We start from the raw sequence: 27,107 nt of genomic DNA on the forward strand, positions 1-27,107 counted from the left end.
GTGACGGCCCCTGGAGGGGCGGCCTTGGGCGGCTGGGCCCGAGAGCTGCTCTGGGAGGGGCCCTGCTCCCCACACTGGGCTGGCCACGGCTAGGAGGGGGCAGAGGGCCCCACCCCCCAGCTCTGTGGGGTACGCAGGCAGGCAGAGGGGAGGGCCTGGAGCAGGGAGAGGGCGTGAGCGGTGGTGCTGGATGGGAGGCCTAGTGGTTTTCACTCCACCTCCAGCTCCTCAGCCCCCAGAGGGGGCTTAGACAAGACAGGGAGGTTGGGGGCTGCTGATCTCTGAAGCTGAAGCTGAGCTTAGAGGCTAGGCTGCTCTGGGTCAAAATGGAAAGCCCGGGTCCCAGGCCAGGGGGAAAATGTGATGGAAGCCCCTCCCCAGAAAGCATCCACAGCCCTCTCAGCTGTGCTCTCCTCTCAGCCTCAGTGGCTGTGGCACAGGATTTCTGGGGGAAGGAACAGAAAAGGGGTTTCCTGGAAATCCAAGATCACCTCAGCAAATGGATGTATTGCTGAAGGCTGAGGCCAGTGAAATGGCCCACAACAGGAGCGCAAAGTTGCCCCTAAGCCCCCCAGGCCCAAGGAATGGTCCAAATGCTGAGCCTTGGAAGGAACAGAGGGGATGCCCAACAGCTTCAGACAGCTGAGACCTGAGTCACCTGAGAACTATGTGGGCAAATCAACCCCTGGTGTCCCCTGACTCTCCCAGGCCTAATCCTCCTCCTCATGACCCAAGGACTCATCAGAAGCCACACCAGTTGGGCCAGTTTCCGAGGCAGATTCCCAGGCTGGGCCGGGTGAGGGAGGGTGGAAGAAAACAGATGTGCCCGTCAAGGACGCTATTATCAGTCACCTCTTTCCCTGGAGACCCCCACCTAGAATGCGCTGGGGGTCCCTGAGCCGGGCCACCAGAAAGGCTGCAAGGGGAGTAGAGGTAGCTCAAGTGGTTGAGCATCTGCTTCCCATGTACGAGGTACTGGGTTCGATCCCCTGTTAAAAACAAACAAATGGAAAAAACAACTATCATGGGGGAGTAGATATAGCTCAATAGTTGAGCACCTGCTTCCCATGTATGATGTCCTTGGTTCAATCCCTGGTACGTCCCCCCAAAAAATGCCTCAGATTGGGTCTTGACTGAGGACTGAGTCATTTGGGAACAGCTATTGGGCACAGCTATTGACAGTTTATTGAGGTCTAGAAGTCAGCCCCTTAAGATTAAAAATGACCAAAACTTCCAGCTGTTCTCTCAGAGAGGCAAGTGTTTGCTCTCCAGGAGCACCAATAGCCAATTCCTCCACAACCCATCACTCCCTCTGCAGAGTTTGTTCTCTGCCGGGAAAGAATTAGCATTTTGCCCTTAGCTAGGTCCCAAATGCCTGTAGTGGGGTCATCCGGGGACCACCAGGTAATGCCTCCCCTGCCAACGGGGCATTTGGGACATAGTGCCAGATGATTTAAAGCAGTTAGGGACTCCTTTGTGCTCTTTTCAAAACTAGAGAAAAGCACAGGTGCTATTGGAGGGTTGAGGCTAGGATCATTGGGGGATTCCATGGGAGAAATATTTGTGGGAATAAAAAGAATGTTAATTTATAAAGGCTCTAGTAAATCTGTTTGAACCTCAGTCAAGCTGCTTTAAACTTATCAGGGACTTCTGGGGGGGGGGCCCTGGTTTTAGTCTTTTCAGACACTGTTTGCCAAATGTTTATTTCAGAATACCTGGAGTGTTTTCTTATTGTTCAGCAGTGATTTATAGACAGCACTTCTTTTATTTTCAAAGAATGTCAAATGTTATTTTTTAAATAAAAGTGTATATTTTCTCAAAGATTCTACAGGCTTTGCAATGTGTGTGGGAAGCTATGAGCTTGGAATTTTAAGACAGTCTATTTTAGATGGAAAGGATGGTTTGAAAAAAGAAAGTGCAAATTAAACATTTGTTCCACCACACTTGTAAAAGAAATGCAAATTGACATTCTGCTGGCATACCATTTTTCACTTAGGCTGTCAAATCGCAAAGGTTTGATAACCCATCCTGCTGCTGAGACAAAGGGGACACAAGTGGGCTGTTGTTGGAAATGTACACTGGTAAAAGACCTATGAAGGGAAATTTGGTGATACCTTTCATAATTTCTACTTTGACCCTGCACTCCCTGGTCTAGAAATTTATCCTACACATATACTTGCATATCTGGGCAGTGAAATATGTACAATGTTATGTTATTGCAGCAGTGTATGTAATAAAAGATGGGAAAACCCTAAATGTCAAATAGGAGACTGGTTATATAACTTCAGGTACATGGAGTATCATGCAGCTATAAAAAGAACAAGGACTCAATGAATTCATATAGAAAGACCTCCAAGACACAAAGGCAAAAATGGGAAAAAGCAAAGTATAGAACACTGGTATGGGATACTAGTTTGTACAGAAAGGGGGGTGTGGAATCAGAATTCATAGTCAGGTTTGTTTATTTATGCATAAAGAAATTAGGGGGAAGTGGATTTGGCTCAAATGATAGTGTCTGCCTACCATATGGGAGGTCCAGGGTTCAAACCCTGACCCGTGTAGAGCCAGCCCGTGTGCAGTGCTGATTAGCGCAAGGAGTGCCCTGCCACGCAGGGGTGTCCCCTGCATAGGGTAGCCCCATGAGCAAGGAGTTCGCTCCGTAAGGAGAGCCGCCCTGCGCAAAAAAAAACAGCCTGCCTGAGAGTGGCACTGCACACACAGAGAGCTGACGCAGCAAGATGATGCAACAAAAAGAGTCACAGATTCCTGGTGCCACTGACAAGAATGCAAACGGACACAGAAGAACACACAGCGAAGGGACACAGAGAGCAGACAATGGGACAGAGGGAGGAAGGGAAGAGAAATAAATTTTAAAAATAAAAAGAAATTAGGGAGATCCACCAAAAAAGTAACAATTAACAGTAGAAGGGTATGAGAAAATGGAGTGGGAGATTTTCACTTTACATTTTATACTTTTTGATCTTTGAACCAAGTAAATGTATAGCTTATTCAATTAAATTTAAATATTACAGGGAAGCGGATGTGGCCCAGTGGATAAGGTGTCTGCCTACCACATGGGAGGTCCGCAGTTCAAACCCCGGGCCTCCTTGACCCATGTGGTGCTGGCCCATGCACAGTGCTGATGCATGCAAGGGGTGCCCAGCCACGCAGGGGTGCCCCCATGTAGGGGAGCCCCACGTGCAAGGAGTGTGCCTTGTAAAGAGAGCCGCCCAGCACGAAAGAAAGTGCAGCCTGCCCAAGAATGGCGCCGCTCACACGGAAAGCTGACACAACAAGATGACGCAATAAAAAGAGACACAGATTCCCATGCCGCTGACAACAGAAGCAGACAAAAGAAGAACACACAGCAAATGGACACAGAGAACAGACCCCTGGGGCAGGGCAGGGCGGGTGGGGAGAGAAACAAATTAAAAAAAAACCGAAACAATACAAGTAATAAATAAATAAATAAATATTACATTAGAAGCTAAAGATCTCTTCAGTGCCCACATTTGTGACCTGGGGAGGAGGCGCTGCCAAACCACTTGTCCTACAGATGGGGAGTGTCAGCCACCGGCTCAGGAGAGCTGGTCTGCTTGGTTAGAAGTATGACATCTGATGCATAGTAGGCACCCCAAGAAGGTGGGTAATATTTTAATATTCTCCACGTTCTGAAGTTCCTAGGAATTTTGTGGGGGGCCCCATCATTTAAGGTTCTTTTTTTTGTTTTGTTTTGTTTTGTTTTGTTTTTTTAAAGATTTATTTATTTTTATTTAATTTCCCCCCCCTCCCCTGGTTGTCTGTTCTTGGTGTCTGTTTGCTGCGTCTTGTTTCTTTGTCCGCTTCTGTTGTCGTCAGCGGCACGGGAAGTGTGGGCGGCGCCATTCCTGGGCAGGCTGCTCTCTCTTTTCACGCTGGGCGGCTTTTCTCACGGGCGCACTCCTTGCGCGTGGGGCTCCCCCACGCGGGGGACACCCTTGCATGGCACGGCACTCCTTGCGCGCATCAGCACTGCGCATGGCCAGCTCCACACTGGTCAAGGAGGCCTGGGGTTTGAACCGCGGACCTCCCATGTGGTAGACGGACGCCCTAACCACTGGGCCAAAGTCCGTTTCCCCATTTAAGGTTCTTGTTTTGGTTCCCCTTCTCAATCTATCCTTTTCTTTCTCAAATAAAATTTTTTGCTTTAAGCAACTACCTTGGGATCGGGGAAGATGCTGTCAGATGGATAGATGGATAGATGGATAGATGATAGATGATAGAAGATAGCCAGACAGATAGAAGGATGGATGATGGATGATAGATGATAGATCGATAGACAGACAGATAGATAGATGATGCCTGAGTTAAATGAGAATTCTGCTCTTCTCTTCCTTTCCTTGTCCAGAGAAGCCACCCTTCCACAAACATACACACAATTATTGCCACCTTCCATCATCAGAATAACCTTAAACTCTAATATACACATACAGTATGGGCTTGCCAAGCAAGCCTAAAGATCCTATAACATCGCTGGCTGGGCTCTGGCGCAGGGTTGCCAGGAGCCTGGACATACACATAAGAGAGACCTCTGTGCCCTCAGATGCAGTCCCCTGATCTCTCCCCTTCTAGACAATACTCTCCTTGTGGGGAGGGTAGTTCTTACTGATCTTGGTATCTGTAGTGCCTGGCATAGAATGTAATAAACAGTAAGAGCCTGACAAATATTTGTAGAATGAATGAATGAATGAACAAATAAACACGATGGTCTGGCCCAAGGGACTTTAGGTGTGGCTATTTGGATAAAATGCCTGCTTTGGTGTGTGTGAGGTCTTCACAGAGAACCTAAAGAGCCAGTTGAAAAGTACTTTTTTAAAATCAGGTAAGAGGAATGCAAGGAAGTGGGGCTTGAGGGGGAGAGGGCAGGGAGACTAGGCAGTCTAGGATGGTGCAGGCTGGAGCTAAGACACCCACCAGACAGTTGTTAAGATAAACAAACAAGCTGCCAGTAATTTGCATCTGCGTGTACAATGTGTAGCCTGACAATCTTCACACGATATGAAGTGGCCGTGCTGTCCAAATGGTGGGCTGGCTGAAGGTTTCATTTTGATGACTCAGTGTTGGATGGAGGGAGGGAGGTGAGGGCTGAGAGGGCAGAGCAGGGGCAGAGGATGACGGGGGAGCCTGAGGGAATAGAGAGGAAAGAAGATGATGGAGAGACAGGAAGGAGGAGGTGGGGGTTAAGGAAACAAGCAAGGGCAGTAAAAGAGAAGAGGGTTAGACTGTGAAGACAAGAGAGGAAGGCAAGGAAGGAAGGTAAGAGGGTTTAGGGGCTCCCTCTGCTTTGGGCCTCCAAATCAAACTCAGCACAGCCCCAGGGCCCCGGGGCCTTCCCCCCACATACTTATCATACCAACCAGGTGGAAGGAGGGCCTCCTTCTGCATCATGCTGCTTCACACCTCCATGCCTCCCCTCAAGCTATTTCCACTACCCTGTGGAACTAACTAACATTCCTCAAAGCTCAGCTCACATGTGACCTCACCCCAGAAACCTTCCCTGACCCCACAGCTCCCTTGTGCTCCTCAAGCACAGATGGACTGAGTACAGACAGCTCAGGAAGCTGTTTTCCTGTGGCCTTTGATTTTGTTGTCTATCTCCTCTTAGACCATGAGCTCCCTGCCGGCAGAAACTTTGACCAATTTCATTTCGTGGCTCCAGTGTCCAGTTCAGGGCTAGCCCATGAAAGATGCTTCGTAAACTTGTTGACAAGAGTGGCAGCAGAGGAATTCTCACCAAATTTTTGGATTATGAATAAAACCTGGGGCTATTTCCTTCACAGCATATTGAATAGCACAACTATTTTTAAATCATGGAAATATGTGTTCTTTATTGACTCTTTTCTGGCCCTCAAAGATGTGGCTTCTCATTCTTTGACTTGACTTATCCTGACAAATTTTGACGTACAAAGAAGAGTTGCCAGAAGGCACCAGGGGGAGCCAGCCGGCCCAGACTCAGCTCCTGACCTGTCACACACCAGCCTCATCTTGCACAAGTCCCTCTCACTTCTCTGTGGCTCAGTCTGCCCATCTGTAAAATGAAACAATGGCAATAGCAGCATCCCAGGGCTATCCTGAGGTTTAAAAGAGTGAATATGTGACAAGTGCGTCCAAGAGTGCCCCTAGCACTCACCACCTCTTGTGTAATATTATGACATGGGTGTCTTCTTTCAATATGACTCCCGGTTTATTCATTCAACAGAAACCAATCCCCTACCAGGTGTGCGGCAGGACGTGCTGGGGGAGTTCACCCGCAACCGGAACCTGCCTCAGAATCCATTCGCAGGGGAGCTCACTCCCTTGCCCTCCTCCCATCAGATTCTGAATGGAACGAGAGCAGGCAGTAAAATCCAGAAAGGGGCACCGCTCTCCGCAGGGAAGCGCTTCATCAGCCCAGCTGCTTAAAAGTGTGGCCTCGAACCAGCACCATCAGCACCACGGGGAGCTCGTTAGAAATACTGATTCAGACCTACTTCGGTGGGGTGGGAGGTTGATCGGTGGCCCCAGGCCTCGGAAAGCTCCTCGCCAACCGGAACCGAATTTCGCGCGGTGGCCCACGACGGCCTCTGCACACGCTCACGCCACGCTGAACGCAGTAAAAGTCTGGTACATGTGACCCGCCCACGCCAGTGCCGCGGCGCGGATGCGGGCGTCCCAGGTAACCGAGGTGACCGGTCGGCCGGAGTCCTAGCGCCACCAGGCGGCCCAAAGCTGGACTTGCCCTTTCCCGGCTAAGGGGGAGCCCGCCGACGGGCACCAGGAGTGAAGGGACAGGAGTCCCCTGGGACCGCCCACCCTCTCTTCACCCACCCTGGCAGGCAGACCCCGAGTAGCCCTCGCCCTTCGCCCTTAAACGACCCTTCCCAGAGGCCTCAGCGGCAGAACCCAGAGGGCACGGAGGCGGGAGTTTTGCAGTTCTTCGTAGTTGCCCTCCGAGCCACTAGGTGACATTAGTCCTCGAAATCTTTTCCGTTTCCTCTTTTCGTTCAAACTCCGCGCCACTCTTCGCTGCGAGGTAAATCGATCTCGCGATATCGCTTGTAAACTTACAGAACCGGAAGTAGTTTGTAGCTCTTTCCTTTTGCGGCCATCGCCGAGGCGGCAGCTGGTGAGCATTTGTTGGGAAAGCGTGGGTAATCTGTCGCCATCCGTGGCGGCCACGGTGGCTCTTGCCCCGCGGGACCCCGAAACTCTCCCGGCGGCCGAATTGTTGCCAAGGAGAGGAACCAGGATGGTCTCGGCCCATTTTCTCCCAGATCAGGAGCCATCGACCTGGGGAGGGAAAGAGGGAAAATGAGTGTTAGGACTCGGAAACAGGAGCTGGAGGCGAAGGGGCCAGGGGACTTGGAGTCAAATGTCAGCATTGTATTGTCGTTTGGTCTCGAAGTAACTACTCTCAGTAAAGAGTTCACGAAACTTCCAGACCTCGCTCACTCATTAGAAGTTTTCTTGGACCTGAGAATTGCAGGATTTTCCAGGTTCGGGGCCGAGAGGCTTGACTCACTCATTTTGGAGAAAGCTAAATGTACATACTCAAGTTCTAAAAATACTGATCCAGTTAAAACGTTGTGTTTTTTTGAACGGTTGAGTTATTTATCTGTTTGGCCCTAATTCAGAGATATTTAGAAGTCCAGGCATAACTCCCTCACACAATAGTGAGTTTTGAGAGTGTAAGCAAAAAGTTTAATAATGAAAAAAAATGCTAATAGTGGGAAACTCTTAAGCCCATAAGCGAATGTAGAAGACATCCGAGTAAAACAAAATTTTAAATAGTTTTAAGCCTCCATTAATAGGCCACTCAGGTCAAACAGTATTTGATAAAGAATGTGACAGCCTGTGAGCATCTTGAACTTTCAGGTTGAAATTGTTGCTGTTACTTGTTCGGAGACTGAATGGGATTTTTCGCAATTTAAGGCTTTAAATCTCTTGTAACCTATTTATTTAGCCAGAATGAAGTTCAATCCCTTTGTGACCTCTGATCGGAGCAAGAACCGTAAAAGGCATTTCAATGCACCTTCCCACATTCGGAGGAAGATTATGTCTTCCCCTCTTTCCAAGGAGCTGAGACAGAAATATAATGTTCGATCCATGCCTATCCGAAAAGATGATGAAGTTCAGGTATGTAACTTCCCCCTCCCAACATGTTCGGATTGTCTTGATGGTTTTCCCATGCATTTAGCTTTTAAGTGTGTCCGAAATGCCATGACCAGTTTCATATTGCAAGAAAAATTTTTACAAGGGGGATTGCATTCTAAGAGGCTGAGACACCAGAACTGAGGGTTGCAAGAGGGACTGAACCAGAAACTTAAAAAAAATATGCTGCTCTTCAGTTTTTAATTAATCTTTACTCTTTGGTGAGTGAAGATTAATTAAATTATCTTTAATTTACCAAGCATTAGGTGCAGTCAGAATTAAGTGAAGGAACTAGAATGATGGTTCAGGATCAGAATTTGAATCCACTTTTGCTTGGTATGTTTGTCATTTGAAGATCAGTTAAAAAAAAATCCAGTTTAAGGCATGCTAACAGAACCATAGTTTCTTATGATTGTTTGCTGGTAAATCGATTTATCAAATCTATTCAAATGAAAACTTCTATAAATGTTTCCTAACTGTAACCCACAAATACCAATTAAAGAATCTGTCGCACACGTGGAGAGCTGACACAACAAAAAGAAACACAGATTCCCATGCCGCTGACAACAACAGAAGCGGACAAAGAAGACACAGAGAACAGACAACCGGAGTAGGGAAGGGGGAAGGGGAGAGAAATAAATAAAAGAAGTCACTTCGCAAATAGCAGTGTGGGTTGAGAACAGCCATTGGTCCCAGCTATACTCGTAGTAAAATTGCCAAGAGACTTGGGGGGCAGTCTTCTGTTTACAAGATACCTTAATGCAAGAAAAGTCTGGATATTGGAAAGAAACTTCTGTTTAAAAGGGCTTTGGATTGCCATAAGGCTCTTGGGTAGGAAACTGTTAGAATTGGTTTGTTTACAAACAAGTATTTGTTGCTGCCAAAGAGTGTTGGCAAGACAGGTTACAATCCTTTTATATTGTAATCACGGAAGTGACTTCTCTCCTTTGCTGTATGCTATTAGAAGTAAGGGGGAAGCGTACTTCGCTCAACTGATGAGTGTCCACCTACCATAGGGGAGGTCCAGGGTTCAAACCCAGGGCCTCTTGGCCCATATGGTGAGCTGGCCCTTGTGTGGCGCTGACATGCACAAGGGGTGTTCTATGCATAAGGGAGCCCCACACGCAAGGAGTGCGCCCTGCATTGAGCTGCCCTGTGTGGGAAAAAAGCTCAGCCTGCCCAGGAGTGGTGCCGGACACAGCTGATGCAGCAAGATGACGCAACAAAAAGACACACGTTCCAGGTGCCACCGAGAATGCAAGCAGACACAGAAGAACATACAACGAATGGACACGGAGCAGATGGGGCGGGAAATAAATAATAAATTTTTTTTAAAAAAGTTACTAGAATACCCTGTGCTTACAGGGGTGGAAGTCCATACACAAGGCATGAAAACTGGATTTTGCCAACTCTTGCTGGCACTACTCTGGACTCCTTAATGGGTTGTGAGTTAAATACTTAATGACCTGTTGTTCCTCTTGAGATAGAGTAACCTGTTCCATGTCAGCTTGGGACATAAGCCAGAGTGGCTCTTTTTCTTTTTTCTTTCTTTTTTTTAAACCTTTTAGCAAGCCCCCCACTGCTGGTATGTCATGCAGTGGGTTTGTCACTATAGATCTCCGCAGTGGTGAATTTATTTGCAGGTCACCTAAAGCCAAGGGTAATATTGGCATTTCCCATTAAGTCTTTCAAAATTGAAAGGTCCTGTATATCTGTTGATTGAGTGAATGGCGTGGTTTTCTTGATTTACGAAGTTAATTTTTTTCTTTTATCTTCCATATTTCCATATTTGAATTTGCATTTAGGTTGTGCGAGGACACTACAAAGGTCAGCAAATTGGCAAAGTAGTCCAGGTTTACAGGAAGAAATACGTCATCTACATCGAACGGGTGCAGCGGGAGAAGGCTAATGGCACCACTGTCCATGTGGGCATTCACCCCAGCAAGGTGGGTATTTTTGAGAATGCTTGAAAGGGGAAAGGGAAATTACATTAATTATTGTTGTAATTATTGTAAGTAATGTGATTACTTATTTGTGGAGCAGTCCCGTAGAAATAGTCCCTAATCTTAGATATGCTAGAAACCATGTCTTCCAGTATATACTATATTTTCTCAATTCTCTTGTTATTTCTAATGTTCCCGAAATCATGGTGTCTTTTAACAATGATTCTGTATGTAGGCTTAATGTGTGTTTTCCTCAAAAGCTATTAAAATCAATACATCATTTAGCAATTGATATACCTTAAAATCTGAGAAATAGAGTAAGGTGAAATGGAGGTGACTTCCTGATTGCTTTGTTGTGGTAGTGACTGACTCGGTTGGATAACTAGTAGTGTAATTAAATGGCAAAAAGACATGGTTATTTGTGGAGAAATGGCTTTTTTTTTTTTAATCCTTAATGCTACACGGAGCCACGCATTTTGGATATGCCACTGAAGCTCAGATACTAAGATCCCATGGGTAGTGGTAGTTTTGGTCTGATGCTTTAAATTATCTAGATGCTCCTGACACAAACCAGACCTCCTCTCTACTCCAAACTCAATATCCAGTTGCCTGTGTTTTATTTCAACTTGGATATCTAATAGATACTGAAAACCTGACATGGTCTGTTTTATCCTTGAAGCCTTCTCATCTAGTCATCCACTGTCACAAGGTCTGACAGCTCTGTCCTTCCATTTGCTGAGGACAGAAATGTCATATTTGATTCTGCTATCATGGTCTACTCAGAATCTTGTCTGCTTCCAGCCATTAACAGTCATATTCGTCTTCTCCGTAAAGTATTCCAGCAATTTACCAGTAAAAGCCAAAGTTCTTAGAATGGCCTACAAGACCTTATATTTTCTCCCCTTACCAGCCACTTCTCTGATGTCACCTTAAACCACTATCTTTCCTCACCCTCCAGTCTAGTCAGACTGACCTTACCATTTGACAGCCATGCTAATCAAGTGTGCCTACTGTTAGCATCATTCATCAGCTTGATAAAACTGCACAGTATGGGTTCCCAGACCAATAAGAATTCTGCCTTTGGACCTTTGTGTTAGAGGACCTCTCTAGGACACTTTTAACCCAGATATACTCACCCTTCACTTCCTTCAGGTCTCTGTTAAAATGTAGCTTCATCAGTAGGACCTTTCCTAATCGCCCTATATAAGGTTTGTGACAGAGGCTATTTTGATCACCATGCTGTATTCACAGTACCTAACTCAGTGCCCTCTTTCCCCTCCCCCACCTTCCTCCTTAAGACTAATTGGATGTCTTTAGGATTAGATGTGTTGATACAGTGAGATCCGGAAGAAGTGGGACTGTCTGCGTTCTTGCACTTTCACTACAGGTTTTGCAGGTTGATAATAAATGTTTAAGCCAAATTTGATTTGGGGGTTGAAGAGTTGTTGCTGGCATTTTAAAACTGTTAAATAATTACATTAAATAGTCATTTTGTATATAGGCACCTCAAGTTTTTGAAGTGGGATTGAACCATGGGCCTCTGTGTTCTGTACTGGTGATTACTTAAAGCTCAGAAATATTTTTTCTTTTCTGCAGGTAGTTATCACTAGGCTAAAACTGGATAAAGACCGCAAAAAGATCCTCGAACGTAAAGCCAAATCTCGCCAAGTAGGAAAGGAAAAGGGCAAATACAAGGAAGAAACAATTGAGAAGATGCAGGAATAAAAGAATCTTATGTACAACTTCCATTAAAAACTGCTAAAATGAAGAGCCTTTTGTCTTAAGTGTGATGCTTTGGAAGAGTCTAGTTAATAAATCAGCAGATCCATCTTTTTGGTTTTCCAGTCTTTGGATTTGGAAAGGAAAGTTGCTATTTGGATCCTGGCTACCCATCTTGTCTTGATTTCAAGTTGGTCTTTTTAACATCTGAGCATCAGTTCTTTGATAATTAAGGTGTTTTTGTTTTTTTTTCTCTTAACAGTTTTCTGAAATCAGGACTGATAGGGTACTATGGGGTGTTTTTTGTTTTTTTACAGCAGTATTTTGAGGTATTTAATGATAGGGGAGGGGGCATTTTAACCTCTGTAACGCATGAAAGTTTTCTGTTAAGGCCGTTGGATAGAAAGGGAATCTCTAAATGCTTACCAATTGGAAAATAGGCATTTTAAGAGTGGATTAAGTAAAAAGGGTGTAAAATGAAGGTTTTTTAAAAAAGATTTATTTATTTATTTAAATATCTCCCCTCCCCTCCCCCCCCACTCCACCCCAGTTGTCTGTTCTCTGTGTCTTTTTGCTGCTTCGTCTTTGTCCGCTTCTATCGTCAGCGGCAGGGGAATCTGTTTCTTTCTGTTCCATCATCTTGTGTCGGCTCGCCATTCCTGGGCAGGATGCACTTTCGCTCTGGGCAGCTCTCCTTATGGGGCACACTCCTTGTGCATGGGGCTGCCCTACGTGGCAGGGCACTCTGCACGCATCAGGACTGCCCATGGGCCAGCTCCACATGGATCAGGGAGGCCCGCAGTTCAAACCCCGGGCCTCCCATGTGGTAGACAGACGCCCTAACCACTGGTCCAAGTCTGCTGCCATGAAGTTTTTGATAATACCTACCTTCCCCAGTTTGGATTATAAAGTACCTAAATAGGCAGTGACTGATGAAGGCAAGAAGCATTTATGGCTTTGCAACTATGAGGAAAAAGGACTAATTTTGCTGCAGAGAACCTGAATGATTTGCTTGGCAGAGACCATGGGAATCTTAACAGTACGAACTAGTTATAACAATAGTAACAAATTAAGCCTAATTTGAAATGGGTAAACAAAGGTTGAGTGTTTGGTTGTATCCGCGGGTGCCTCGTGGGGGCGGGGCTTCCGGTCGGGGCAGACCGGCTTCCGATCGGGGCTTGTCACTGGGAGGTGCCTGGGCAGCGCTGGTCGGAGGTGAGGCAGCGGCGTGGGGGCGGGGCTTCCAGTCGGGGCCTGTCACTGGGAGGTGTCTGGGCAGCGCCGGTCGGAGGTGAGGCAGCGGCGCCCAGAGGGCTGAGCGCAGGCCAGAGGGTGGAGAGGGTCCCGGACTGCGGCCCAGGCACATTCTGTCAATTTTACTGGCCTCTTCGGTTTTACAGCAAAATGACCTGGCAGGGTGGTGTCCGTCCCCACCCCCAGGCCCAGCTCATTGATTCTGTTCTGGGAGGGTAGGCGGGGGTGACCATTAGCGAAGCACCTGGGGTGGGCAGAACGCGGGTGGGATTCAGGCGCAGGGGGAACCGGTTCTGTGGAGTTAGGGTTGGAAGGCCTCACAGAGGTAGTGTCCAAACCAAATCTAGAGGAAAAGGTGGGAGTGTCTGTGTTGTGGAAAGTGCGGGGGGATGACCACTGTACTGAGTGCTTTATGTGCCTTGTCGTTTAATCTTCATGTCAACCCATTGTGATGGATACCAGTCTTCTCCCCATTTTACAGATGATGAAAGTGAAGCCACCCTAAAACAGTTAAGGAACTTGCCTACATTAGTCACAGTACATGATAGGATTAGGAATTGAATTCCAAAACTTAGGCTCTTAACCATCTCTCTGTTCTGCCTTGCTAATAATATACCTATAAGCGAAGTGTTTGACAAATGTCGTTTGAGCAATTCTTGTACTTAGCTTTGTACTTATCTACCTTCTGAAAAAAAATTGCTAGTAGAAGTCTCAGCCCCTACCTTCTGTGCAGTAAAGATTCACACAACACCTGAACCATAGACTAAAAATTCAAAGCAAAGTGCCCAGGTAAGTGATGCAGGCTACATGTTCTATGGATTTCAGAGGAGAGAGAGATGACAGTCTGCTGAAGTTGCTCGAGGAAGGAGACAGTCTTGAGCTGGGCGTAATTTGGTAAATTGCTGAAGGACATTCCAGGCAGCAGACAGCCAAAGCAAAGGTTTACAGGTGGGTGAGAAAAGAGTAAAACATGGCTTTGAGGATGTTTCTCAGTTTTGTCTAACCAAGCTCATTCATCACTTATCCACAGTGCATATCACATCAGGAAGCTGATTTGTTTAGTACCACATTTAGCTAAGTAGGCCATTTAAGGACTGGGGAAACCAGGGAGAGTGCAGTTTCCATCTAAGGAAGCTGCTGCCTCTCTGCTCCAGCCAGTTGTTACTAGGCAGAAAGGCTCCCAGGGTGGCCAGATCTTCCCATTTTTCAAGAGAAACCAGAAATCTAGATTTTTTGTTTTTATTTGAAATCTCCCAATCTGTAAATGTGTGTAAAAAAATCAGTTTAAAAATAAATAAACCTCTGCGTGGACCAAACAAAATAGATCAATTTGTCAAATGCGGCTCTTGGGCTCTGCTTTAGAATTTCATGGTATAGTAAAGACCATTATCTCACATTAAAGGTTATTTCTAGCCTGTCTTCCATTCTTTCACGGGCTGGAGATGTGGCAGCTTCCTGTACAGTTGCCCGAGGGACCTCAAATAGTGGTCAGTGCAGTCTCTCAGTTTCTGAGAAATGCTGGTTCCAGTGAGGACTCTAGAAGGTGCATGGTTTCAAATGGCTTCAAGGTTTTGCTGCAGAACTCAACCTTTAAAATGTCCGTTTGCACTGAGGATCTTGAACCCCAGTTGAAAGTGCATTTTGCAAATCTGTTTCTTCTATTCTGATATACATTTTTCCCACATTTTAAAATTTGAACATACTCATTACTTTTGTTCCAGTACACTCATTTAATGGAGGTTCTGTTTTTTCTCTCAAAAGAAAGTTTTCACGGGAGATGGATGTGGCTCAACCAGTTGGGCTCCTGTCTTTCATACAGGAGGTCCAGGGTTCAGTGCCCAGGGCCTCCTGATGAGGGCAAGCGGGCCCACGTGGCAAGCTGGCCACACAGAGTGCTGGCCCATTCTGGAATGCCGCCCCGTGCAGAAGTGCCCCACTGCATGGGAATGCCACACAGTGCAGTAAAGTCACCCCACACAGGAGTGTCAGCCAACCCTGAGAGTTGGCATACCAAGATGACGCAACAAGAGAAACAGAGGAGAGAAAATAAGAAGACATAGCAGAACATGGAGTTTAAGTGGCGCAAGAGAGTAATCGCCTCTCTCCCACTCCAGAAGGTCACAGGATCAGTTCTGGAGCCACCTAATGAGAATACAAGCAGACACAGAAGAACACACAGCAAATGGACCCAAAGAGCAGACAATGGGGGAAGTGAGAAATAAATAAGTTTTTTTTTTAAAGATTTATTTTTTACTTATTTCTCTCCCCTTCCCTGCCCCAGTTGTCTGCTCTCAGTGTCCATTCCCTGTGTGTTCTTCTTTGTCCACTTATATTCTTGTTAGTGGCACAGAGAATCTGTGTCTCTTTTTGTTGTGTCATCTTGCTGCGTCAGCTCTCCGTGTGTGCAGCACCACTCCTGGGCAGGCTGCGCTTTTTTCGCACTGGGCAGCTCTCCTTATGGGGCACACTCCTTACATGTGGGGCTTCCCTACACAGGGGACACCCCTGCACAGCACTCCTCGTGGGCATCAGCACTGCACATGGGCCAGCTCATCACATGGGTCAGGAGGCCCTGGGTTTGAACCCTGGACCTCCCATGTGGTAGGTGGATGCTCTATCCATTGAGCCAAATCCACTTCCCTAAAGTGTTTAAAAAAAAAAGAAAATTTTCATTAGGTCAATAGTTTTGCAATTAGTCATGTCCGGCAATTGGAATTAGAAGTCTTTGTAGTGAGGGACCTTCAGGACCTGGAAGCAGGTCCAGCTTAACTAAGACGCTTGCTCAGAACCTTTAAAAGTTTCCATCTTTCTCTGCTTCTCAGAATTCTGCCCTGTGCCTCAGCTCTGCATCTGACAGCTGAGGCCCCAGGCATCTTGTTTTCTTAAGATTCTAGAAATCCTTGCAGTCACCAAATGGACTCTTCACCATCCTATGTCCTGGAGTTGCTCTCCATAAGGAATCCTGGTCTAAGATATTTGAGTATCAGGTTCTCTGTCTGAGGACTCCTCTGATCCTTGTGGAGCATGGACTCCTTATGTCAATGTACGCAGACCTGAGTTTTCCATTTCTGGGCACAGACCCTGATGTCTCCTTTTGGAGCCATTAACACTGCCTGAAAGTACCTCCCACTCTTGAGACACTCAAGTTCATTTGGACTCTGTTTCATTCTGGAAATACGTGGGCTCCAGCCCGCATAGTGTCAAAGCAGATCAAGCCTTCAGACCTCCCAAGAAGGCAGAACCTCTTCACCCTTGAAGTTGGTCTCATCTTGTTAGCTATGTGAGCATCACGCTCACATTCAGAATCGTTTATGCTGGCACATCTTCGTTCCTGGTACCCTCCACTATCTCTTCCCCAACCCTGCTGAAGCTGCTCCTTAGCTTGGGGCCTGAGACAGAATGGTCCCTGTGGCAGCAGCCAGTATTATTTCAGGAGGCAGGGACATGGATGATATGACAAAAAATCTATTTGGAAGCCTCTCAGAAGGACTGCTACAGGGACACAATGCTGGGTGGTTATGAGAACATGGTCCCACAGGGTAAGGACTCAGAATTTTCATTTATTCATCCTGTGTACAGTCATCAGGCAAAACCATCATTTAAAAATACCCCAGCTGGAGAGGGTGTAGCTCAGTGGTTATGTGCTTATTTCACATGTATGAGGTCCTGGGTTCAATCCCTGGTACCTCCTAAAAAGCAAAACAGAACAGAACAAAAACAGCTGTCTTCTTTGATTCCCTTAAAATGAGAACAGCCTCTTCAGCTACAAAAAAAAAAAAAAATTATTTATGTTGATTGTGGACAGCCTAAATAGCACTCCTTGATGCTAAATTCCAGTTAAGAGTTTACCATTATCACATGGCATCTTCTAACAACATTCTCCTATTTACATGATTTTAAAAGGTACTGAAAGTGTGATATTAGCCTACTGCCTTTGGGATTCCCATTTTTCCTCCCTCTGTTCAATTAATAAAGCCATGTTAATTAGGTTTTACAATATGAAATTTTGTGATCCTATTGATTTTCTTCAAATTCTGTTGATATGTTGTAGGGTTTTTTGGGGGGGAAGGGGCGTTTAGGAGGTACAGGGATCAAACCCGGGACCTAGTACATGGGAAGCAGATGCTCAACCACTGAGCTACATCTGCTCCCCACATGCTCTGTTTTTGAATGGTCCTAATTAGCATTCTAGTGGCTTTATACTATCCTACCATCTTCTCTTCCATATAGTATTCTTCAAAAAACTGAATGAAAGAATTAATGAGGAACTTGGGAGGGAAAGTCTCACAGACGGAGTGTGGATGAGTTTAAGTCTGTTCTTATTTCTTCCTCCTTTTTTCAGGAGCCTTCTTGCAGTTCTCCAAAATGCCCCAGAGAGCTGGGAATGATCCATCTGGCATTCCAAATACAAGTGAGATAGAAATGGAGATAAGAGACATGAGAGAAAAGTTCCTTATATGCGTAACCAAGTTAGTAGAAAGTAAAAGTTACAACAGCAAGGTATTTTCCAAAGAAAAGTACTTCCAAACAATAAAAGAAGTCAAAGAAGCCAAGGAAAAAGGGAAGAAGTCGTCCCGGGACTATCGCCGCGCAGCAAAGTATGACGTGATCTCTGTACAAGGCACAGAGAAACTAATCGAAACCACTCACAGAGAACGAGATCGAGTGCGGTATTATGTACATAAGGAAGAGTTATTTGATATTCTCCATGATACGCACCTCAAGATTGGACATGGCGGTCGGACACGAATGCTCAAGGAGCTGCAGGGAAAATATGGGAATGTTACCAAAGAAGTCATTGTCTTATATTTGACTCTGTGTAAGCAGTGCCACCAGAAGAACCCAGTACCCAAGAGAGGCCTCACACCCAAGCCCGGGACTTTCAAGGACCTTGACTCCAGGTGCCAAGTCGAAGTACTCGACATGCAATCGAATGCTGATGGCGAGTTCAAGTTTATTTTATATTACCAGGATCACTTAACCAAATTTATTATCTTACGGCCGTTAAAAGCCAAACAGGCCCACGAGGTGGTCAGCATCTTATTGGATATTTTCACAATTCTTGGTACACCCAGTGTGTTAGAATCTGACAGTGGCGTAGAGTTCACAAACCAGGTTGTTGATGAGCTCAACGAGGTATGGCCAGACCTAAAGATTGTCTCTGGTAAGTACCACTCTGGCCAAGGCCAGGACTCCCTGGAGCGAGCCAGCCAGGAAGTAAAGAACATGATAAGTGCCTGGGTGCAGAGTAACCATTCGCACCACTGGGCCGAAGGCCTGCGGTTCGTGCAGCTGATGCGGAATCAAGCCTTCGACCTGTCCTTACAGCAGAGTCCGTATGAGGCAATGTTCGGTTGCAAAGCCAAACTTGGGCTCCATTCCTCAAACTTGCCCCGGGAAACTGTGGCAATTTTACAAACAGAGGAAGAGCTAGAAATTGCTGAAGAACAGCTAGAAAACAGCCTTTGGATCAGGCAGGAAGAAAGGGCTGAGGTTGGGGCAGACAGATCTGATATAGATGACGACGTGGATCCCACTGCAGAGCCCAGCACCTCACAGGGGGCCCCGGGGCTCCTCTGCTGCTGAACAGACGCCTGCTGGATGGACACGCAGGGGTGTCTCTCTGGCATCACACAGTCTTCTGAGAACTGTTGCCAAAGCCCAAGGGGAGAAAAACAAGGCTGCACCCTCAAATCACATCATCCAAGGGGGAAAGTGGGGTCTGGGCTGTCTTAGTTTCCTAGGGTTGCCATAACTAAGGACCACAAACTTGGTTGACATGGCAATGACAGATACAGGCCATTATACATTTTGTGAAAACCTGTAAAATTGTGCAGTGCAAAGTGTAAACCATAATGTAAACTCTAGACCACAGTTAGTAGCAATGCTGCAATGTGTTTTCATCAGTTGTAACAAAAGTCCCACACTAATGAAAATGTTAATGGGAAAAAGTGGGGGAGGGGGAAGGGTGGGCTATATGGGAATCCCCTATACATACTTATTTTTTTTTAATTTATTTTATTTCTTTCTCTTCCCATCCTCCTGTTGTCTGCTCTCTGTGTCCATTCGCTGTGTGTTCTTCAGCATCTGCTTGCATTATCCAGCGGAACTGGGAAACCACGTCTCTTTCGTTGCGTCATCTTGCTGCATCAGCTCTCCATGTGTGTGGCGCCACTCCTGGGTGGGCTGCGCTTTTTTCAGGCAGGGCAGCTCTCCTTGCGGGGTGCACTCCTTGTGCGTGGGGCACCCCCACGCAGGGGCACCTTGCGTGCAGCAGCACTGCGCATGGGCAGCCTACCACGTGGGTTAGGAGGCCCTGGGGATTGAACCCTGGACCCTCCACATGGTAGGCAGACGCTCTATCAGTTGAGTCACGTCTGCTTCCCCTGCTATATTTTTAATGTAACATTTTTGTAATCTAAAGCTTTAAAAAAAAAAAAAGAATAAAAAAAAAAAATCCAAGAATTTACTCTTTCCTAGTTCTAGAGGCCAGAGGTCCAAAATCAAGGTGTTAGCAGGGCTGATTCCATCTGGAGGCTCCAAGGGAGCATCCATCCCAGGACTTCCTCCTGGTTGCCAGCGACTAGGGGCAGTCCTTGGGCCTCCCCGGCTGGTGGCAGCTCAGCCCCAGTCTCTGCCTCCATCTTCACATGGGTCTTTGCAAGGCCTTCTCCCATGTCTCTATGTATTTCTGTCTTATGAGGACACCCATCATTGGATTTAGGGCCCACCCTAATCCAGATGATTTCCTCTTATGATCCTTACCTTAATTATATCTGCAAAGACTCTCTCCAAATAAGGTCACATTCCTAGGAACCAGGAGTTTGGACTTGGACCTATCTTTGTGAAGGGCAGAGTCCAGCCCACCAGAGTTGGTAGAGAATTATATTTGCCTGCAGAACATGAACTGATGGGGTCTGAAAAGGATGGGGCTTGAGAGACTGCCCTGCATAGATCTAGTACATGTTCCTTCCCTTGCCTCTTCCTGTCCCTCAGACACATGCCCCAGAAGATGGGGCTACCGGAGGAACGGCTGCAGGTGAAGAATGAGCTGTGAGAAGAAAAGAGGTTGATCCAAGATGCCCTGGAGAGCGGCCACCTCCCAGGCTGGGATTTGTTTCCCTGTGGGCCAACAATGTTCTTGGAGCCCACGCACAGGGAATCCTGTGACCTGCAAGCCACGTATTATCAAAGTAGGTGAGAATCTGCCTGGCTGGGATTTGGTCTCTACCTCCAGCATGGAAAAGCAGGTTTGTGTTCCTGGCACGGGTGGCCAGGGGAAACAAGAAGGACTCGGAAGCAAAATGTGAAAGCTGGCCTGAAGTCACTGCTTCAGCCGGAGGCCCAGGGCAAGGGCCAGTCAGGGTCAAGTTTCCTAGCAAGGAAGACTGAGACAGCCCCAGGGAAGGAAAGTGCTCAGGAGCTGGGCCCTGAGAACAGGCCCCAGGATATTCATGACGTCTTGGTTGGATGAATGAATTCTGCAGGGAAGGAGAAGGGGCCCACTAACCTTAATTCTCCTTCAAGGCCCCTTCCTACACCTCCCAGAGCCATTGAAAAACAGGTTTCCTGAGGGGCATTGACAGCCCTGATGCCGCCCCTCTCAGGACTGTCGTGAGAGACAAGCAGAAGGCATTGGAAGAGGCTCCCTGGTGAAACGCCGAGTCCCCCACAGTGCCCGTCGTCCTTGCTACTAGCAGTTCCTGTCTGCCTCCGTTTGCCAGGGCTCTGTAACAAACCGCCACAGGCTGGTCGACTTAAACCACAGGAATTTATTGTCACACAGTTTTAGAGGCTGGAAGTCCAAAATCAAGGTATCAGCAAGCTGTGCTTTGTCCAAAGTCTGCATTGTTCCTGTGGTGACTTGCCAGCAGTGCTCAGTCACGTGGCCACCTGTTTCCTGCCGTCCCCTCCCGTGACTTCTACTCCTGCGCAGCCATCCGCCCCTGTCTAGAGTTCCTCTCCATGTAAGGACAGCAGTCTATAGGATTAAGGCCCACCCTGACTCAGTTTGGCCTCATCCGAAAAGGATCTTCAGAGATCCTATTTACAAATGGGTTCAGCCCACAGGAATGGGGTTTAGGATTTGATCGTGTCTTGTGGAGGACAAGCTTTATCCACGTGAACATTGGAGATGTCTCTTCACTGCCATTGCTTTGCTGATGAAACAACGTTAAGTTGGTTAAGTTGGAGGGATTCGGGGAAGCTGCATTATCATGAAAGAGAAGGTGACATCACTTTCCATTACCCCTCCAACCCTCTAGAGGAGCGGGTGTAACGCATCTCCACCTTAGTAACAGCCTAGCAGGGGCTGCGAGGCCCAAGTTTACTAAGGAGGTTTTGTCTCCTTCCCCCACATCAACCTACTACCTCATGGTTGCTTGGCAGAGCAGGAACCACATCTTCAGCTCATATGGGTAAGACGTGAAATGAGACACAATTTCGCTTTCTCTTTCTCTTTTCGGAGGTGGGGGGCTACTTGTAACCTAGCTGCTGCCTCACTCTTCCTCTTTTAACTTCTAATGTTGGCAGCAGAAAAGAGTTGGAGGCGATGTCTAGCACTTCTTGAAAACTTGGACGTTCTGGCCACAGAGGGCCCACGTTTCTGCATGGCAGCAAACCACCAGAGCTGAGTGGGAGCCACCTTGAGACAGGGCACCAGGGCTTCCTCCAGGTGGCCACTCTGATATGGAAAGGTGCAATTCCATGGCCAGCTGCTAAAGGAAAGCAAGTGACAGAATGTGAATAAAGGCCAGAAAGAGACCCATCTATAGGAACGCAGAATATGATAAAAGTGGCCTTTTACATCAGTAGGATGTATTATTCAATGAATGGTGCTGAATCAATTGACTCTCCCTCTGGGAAAAAATAAAGTCTGATCCCTAAACATAAAAGAGCTCTTAAAATATTTGGGGGAAAATCAGAGATTTTTGTGATCTTGGAATGGAGAAAACTTCCCTCAGCAATATACAAAACTCAGGAGCCATTAAGAAAAAGATTAATATATTTGGCTACATAAAAATGGAAAATACATGGATGGAAATGATACCTTAAAAAAAAGTGAAAGCGATAAATGACAGAGTGGAAGAAAATACTTGCAACACTGACAACATGATAAGATACTTAATTTTTTAAAATAGCACCGCAACATTACTAAGGGAAAGAGCAGTGGATAGAAAACAGGCAAATCCTAACTACAGATAAGTGACTAATTATGCCTGGCATTGGACCCATTTGCAACTGGACATGGATTCAGAACAGAGCTGTCAATTTTTAAATGAAAGAGATTCAAGCTGAGAGTTTCCATCATATGTGTGGAAGAAGGGGAAAGGCCACTGACCTCGTTTTTTTTTTTTAATTTTTATTGTGGTAACATATATACAACCTGAAATTTCCTACTTTAACCAGTGATATTAATTACGTTCACAATGTCATACCATCATCACCACCATGACCAAACTTTTCCATCAACCTCCAGAAATTCAATACCAATTACGCATTAGTACTCAATTCACCACCCCAACTCCTGCCCCTGGTAACTTGTATTCTAATTTCTGACTATGAATTTGCATATTGTATTTATTTCATGTAACTGAGATCATGCAATATTTGTCCTTTAGTGATCCTATTTTGATTTAAAAGAGAAATCTTACTGATAAGGAAGAGGGAAATGGAAATTGCTACATTATTTTCAGGGCAACCAAGCAAAATGATAGATTTTCTTGAAGTAATTTTTGTAAGGCATGGCAAACAATTTCTAAAGTCTTAGAAGACCTATAAAATCCTTCTGTTTAAGTAACTCTTGCAAAGGTGGACTTATTTTACTGCAACAAACTGGTAACAGTTACAAATGTTCATACAAATCTCTGTTTTGCACAGGAGAAACAAATTTATTTTCTTAAGAAAGTTCTTAATGTAATACCTCATCCACCTAGATTATTTGGCCTAGTTTTGTGACACAGGATGATCTCTCTCCTTCCACAGTCTGCAAGACAGGGGGAATGTTGCTAGAGCTTTTGGAGATTCCCGTGGTTAATTATGAAGGCTTGCATTTTTAAGGCTAATCTCTGGAATTCTGTTGTGAAGGCCATGGGACTCAGTTTTACTGGGAATAAGATGGAGACCCGACTAAACAGTGAAGTAAGAGCATGTAGCATTTTTCTTCCACAGGGCTAAAGTTCTGCCTCTGCATATAAAATAGATCTGTAACCTTGAACAAGTCCCCTAGACTGTAAAATAGGAAAAGTAATAATAATACCAACTCTGTGGAGCTGTAGAGAGGACTATGAGAATATGTGTGGAGTTAACGGGGAGAGTATTCCTCCTGCAATTTAGGGAGGGTTACACAGTACCATCTCCCCAGAGAACGAGCAGCAAAATAAGGGCGTGTCCTTTCCTCCAAAAAAAGAGGGGGAGAGAGCGTGAAGCAGAATAGCAGGCCAATCTGGGCAAGTCCTAGCCCAGTCCATGCCAGGCCGGGCCCTCCATCCTGGCGTCTGCCATTGGCACGAGGCTCTGTGTCTTTGTGCCATAGTCCCTCTGCCTGTCATGTAAGAAGCCACAGGCCAGTCCTGGAAGCCTGGGACATACTCAGACCCTCAAGGTTGACTCCTCAAGACAGCTGCAGGAACTGCACAGATTCTCCACGTGCTCTCAGGGTTCAGGAGTGCAGTGGAAAGAGCGACTCTGGGCCTCAAATACCTCTGCTTTTTTTTTTTTTAAGATTTTTTTTCCTCTCCCCCCCCCAGTTGTCTGCTCTCTGTGTCCATTCTCTGGTGTTCTCCTGTGACCGCTTCTATCCTTATCAGCAGCACAGGAATCTGTGTTTCTTTTTGTTGTGTCATCTTGCTGCATCAGCTCTCCGTGTGGGCAGCACCATTCCTGGGCAGGCTGCACTTTCTTTCACGCTGGGCAGCTCTCCTTACAGGACGCACTCCTTGTACCTGGGGCTCCCCTACACGGGGGACACCCCTGCGTGGTAGGGCACTCCCTGCGCGCATCAGCACTGCGCATGGGCCAGCTCCACAGGAGTCAAGGAGGCCCGGGGTTTGAACCTTGGACCTCCCATGTGGTAGGGGGGCGCCCTATCCACTGGGCCAAGTCCGCTTCCCTGCCCTCAGCTTTTAGCCAAGAAGAAAAGAAGTTTATTTTCCATCAGGGTATCCTACCCCATGTGTGAAAGTGCTTTAAGAGCTATAAAGGGCTACGTGAATACAAAATGGGACATTACATCTATTACTCTCTCAAAGGTCACCGGTGTGCCCCCAATTGCTAATCACAGTGGTCCTTTATCAGTCCTAATCCATCTTGACTTTGTGATATTAACTATACTCCAGCCCCCACCTACCTCTTTCTGTAGTGTCTGTCTCCTTTGGTTTCAGTGGTACTGAACTCTAGAGTGTTTTGGTTTTTTGGTTTTTTAAAAGATTTATTTATTTATTTTCCACCCCCTTCCCCTCCTCCTGCCCTGCTGTTTTTTGCTCTGTTTTCTTCTCTTTTCATTGACTCTCTCCTTGTCTCTCTTTTTGATACATCATCATCATCTTGCTGCGTGACACTTGCGCAGGCACTGGCTCACCACATGGCCACTCACTTGCCGTGCAGGCACACTTTCTCTTCTTTTTCACCAGAGACCCCAAGGATGGAACCTGGTTCCTCCCATATGGTGGGTGAAAGCTCTATCGCTTGAACCACATCTGCTTCCCTGAATTCTACTGTTTTTCTCCTTCTTAATCCTCCCTCCCTGCTGCTCTCTCTCCCTCTTTTGAGGTACTGTTTTCCAAGAATCTGTTTTGTTTTGTTTTTTCTTTCTCATCCTTGATCATTTCTTCTAGTCTCATTTTCAAATTGTGGTATTTGTGTGCAAGATCCCTCAACACCTCTCAAGCTCCAGCCTTGTAACTGCTTATGGGCTTTTCAGTGCCAATAGCCACTCCGGACATCCTCTTTCTTCAGTGTTTCTTAATTCTGTTAATTGCACACAAGCCAGAAACCTTGGTCCTCAATGTGTCATTCTCCTTCATTGCCCAGAACCAGTCATTGGCAAAGTGCATTCCTTAGTGGCAGATTGTATTTTCCAAAGATGAGTGTAACTGTACATCTATAATACATGTTCTTCTAGAACCTTCCATTTCCCTATCAATAGGTGGGGTTTTTGTCACCTCTGCCTGAAATAGGTAGACTTTTGTCCCTGCCTTGACCTTTAGAGTACAGAAGAAGTAGTGATTATTTTTCTTCTGTGGCTAAATCATGAAATTATCACCTCTCTTGCTCACCTGGAATGCTCACTTGGGGAACCCAGCCACCATGCTGAGAGGAAGCCCAAGCAGCCTGTGGAGAGGCCTACATGGAAAGGAACCTGGCCCAGCCCTCAGCCCTGGCTAAGCTCTCAGCCAACAGCCACAACCAACTTCCTGTGTGAGTGAGTCGTCTTGAAAATGGATCCTCCAGCCCCATTGATCTTCCCCAGATGATGCAATAGGGAACAGAGATAAGCTCTGGCCAAATTGCAGATTTGTGTGCAAAAATACATGGTTGCTGTTGTTGTTTTAAGCTGCTAAGTTTGGGGGTAGTTTGTTATGCAGCAATGGATAACTGATACACTAATTCTGAAATGTCTCTCAAATCTATTGCCATCACTCCTTTCCCTCAAGTCAACCCCTTGTTACCTTTCACTTTGCTTAATTAGAAGACAACCTTTCTAATTAATCTTCTGGAAGTAAAGCTCTGCTCAAAATAATAGTTAACTTTTATGTACTGTGTGCTTATTTATGTACAGTGCTAAATATTTTAGTTGTTGTTTAAGATTTATTTTATTTATTTATTTCTCCCACCCCCCTCGTTGTTTGCCTTTGCTGGTCTTCTTTTTAGGAGGCACCAGGAACCAAACCCCAGACCTCAGATTTGGGAGGGAGGCACCTAATTGCTTGAGCCACCTCTGCTCCCTGCTCTGTTGTGTCTCTCATTGTGCCTTTTTTTTTTTAAGATTTATTTATTTATTACTCTGCCCCCCACCCCTGTTGTCTGCTCTCTGTGTCCATTCGCTGTGTGTTCTTCTGTGTCTGCTTGTGTTCTCATCAGGCACTGGGGATCTGTGTCTCTTTTTGTTGTGTCATCCTGCTGCGTCAGCTCTCCGTGTGTGCGGCACCACTCCTGGACGGGCTGCGGTTTCACGCGGGGAGGCTCTCCTTGCACACAGGCCACTCCTTGCATGGGGGGCACCTTTACATGGGGGCATCCCTACGTGGGCCGGCACTTGGCACAGCAGCACTGTGGGTGGGCCAGCTCACCACATGAGCCAGGAGGCCCTGGGTATCGAACTCTTGGACCTCCTATATGGTAGGCGGACGCTCTGTCTGTTGAGTTACATCCATTTCCCTCATTGTGCCTTTCTCCGTGTGTCTCTTCTTGTGTCAGCTTGTACTGTCAGCTTGCCCTGCCTGCCTGGTGCATCAGTTCGCTGTCTTGCTTGTCTTCTTTAGGAGGCACCAGGAATCAACCTGGGACCTCCCATGTGGTAGGCAGAAACTCAATTGCTTGAGCCACATCTGCTTCCTGTGTTTTACATCCATTAATTTGGGAAGCGGATTTGGCTTAACAGATAGAGCGTCCACCTACCACATGGGAGGTCCAGGGTTCAAACCCAGGGCCTCCTGACCCGTGTGCAGCTGGCCCACATGCAGTGTTGATGCGCACAAGGAGTGCCCTGCCACGCAGGGGTGTCCCCCTCGTAGGGGAGCTCCACACGCAAGGAGTGCGCCCTGTAAGGAGAGCTGTCCAGTGCAAGAAAAGTGCAGCCTGCCCAGGAGTGACGCTGCACACATGGAGAGCTGACACAAGATGATGCAACAAACAGAAATACAGATTCCCAGTGCCGCTGATAAGGATAGAAGTGGCCACAGAAGAACACACAGAGAATGGACACAGAAAGCAGACAACTGGGGGTGGGGGTGAGGAAGGGGAGAGAAATAAATTTAAAAAATAAAAATAAAAATAAATTCATTATCTTATTTAATCCTTACT

At 46.5% G+C, this 27,107-nt stretch overlaps 2 protein-coding genes across 3 annotated transcripts; both read left to right on the top strand.

Moving 5' to 3' along the window:
* Positions 1–7,032: 7,032 nt before the first annotated feature.
* On the top strand, positions 7,033–11,942 carry RPL26 (ribosomal protein L26). 2 transcript variants are annotated; one of them, XM_004462415.5, is made up of 4 exons: positions 7,033–7,144; positions 7,982–8,154; positions 9,975–10,115; positions 11,709–11,942. In XM_004462415.5, the coding sequence occupies exons 2-4, from the start codon at positions 7,987–7,989 to the stop codon at positions 11,835–11,837; spliced, it is 438 nt and encodes a 145-aa protein (XP_004462472.1). In that variant the 5' UTR covers positions 7,033–7,144; positions 7,982–7,986; the 3' UTR covers positions 11,838–11,942. The 2 variants fall into 2 exon arrangements, with proteins under 2 accessions (XP_004462472.1, XP_023445705.1); XM_023589937.3 differs by having other exon boundaries at positions 7,074–7,144; positions 7,986–8,154.
* A 1,127-nt stretch (positions 11,943–13,069) lies between these two features.
* Positions 13,070–19,995, top strand: KRBA2 (KRAB-A domain containing 2). The gene is made up of 2 exons (XM_012526722.4): positions 13,070–13,122; positions 17,428–19,995. The coding sequence occupies exon 2, from the start codon at positions 17,451–17,453 to the stop codon at positions 18,669–18,671; it is 1,221 nt and encodes a 406-aa protein (XP_012382176.2). The 5' UTR covers positions 13,070–13,122; positions 17,428–17,450; the 3' UTR covers positions 18,672–19,995.
* The last annotated feature ends 7,112 nt before the right edge of the window (positions 19,996–27,107 follow it).

This window comes from Dasypus novemcinctus, chromosome 21 (assembly GCF_030445035.2).
Source record: "Dasypus novemcinctus isolate mDasNov1 chromosome 21, mDasNov1.1.hap2, whole genome shotgun sequence".
In the NCBI taxonomy this organism is placed as follows: domain Eukaryota; kingdom Metazoa; phylum Chordata; class Mammalia; order Cingulata; family Dasypodidae; genus Dasypus; species Dasypus novemcinctus.

Coding starts and splice junctions, on each gene's coding strand:
- RPL26 (XM_004462415.5), top strand. CDS start 7,987: ATGAAGTTCAATCCCTTTGTGACCTCTGATCGGAGCAAGAACCGTAAA. Junction 8,155..9,974: donor GAAAAGATGATGAAGTTCAG/GTATGTAACTTC, acceptor ATTTGCATTTAG/GTTGTGCGAGGACACTACAA. Junction 10,116..11,708: donor TGGGCATTCACCCCAGCAAG/GTGGGTATTTTT, acceptor TCTTTTCTGCAG/GTAGTTATCACTAGGCTAAA.
- KRBA2 (XM_012526722.4), top strand. CDS start 17,451: ATGCCCCAGAGAGCTGGGAATGATCCATCTGGCATTCCAAATACAAGT.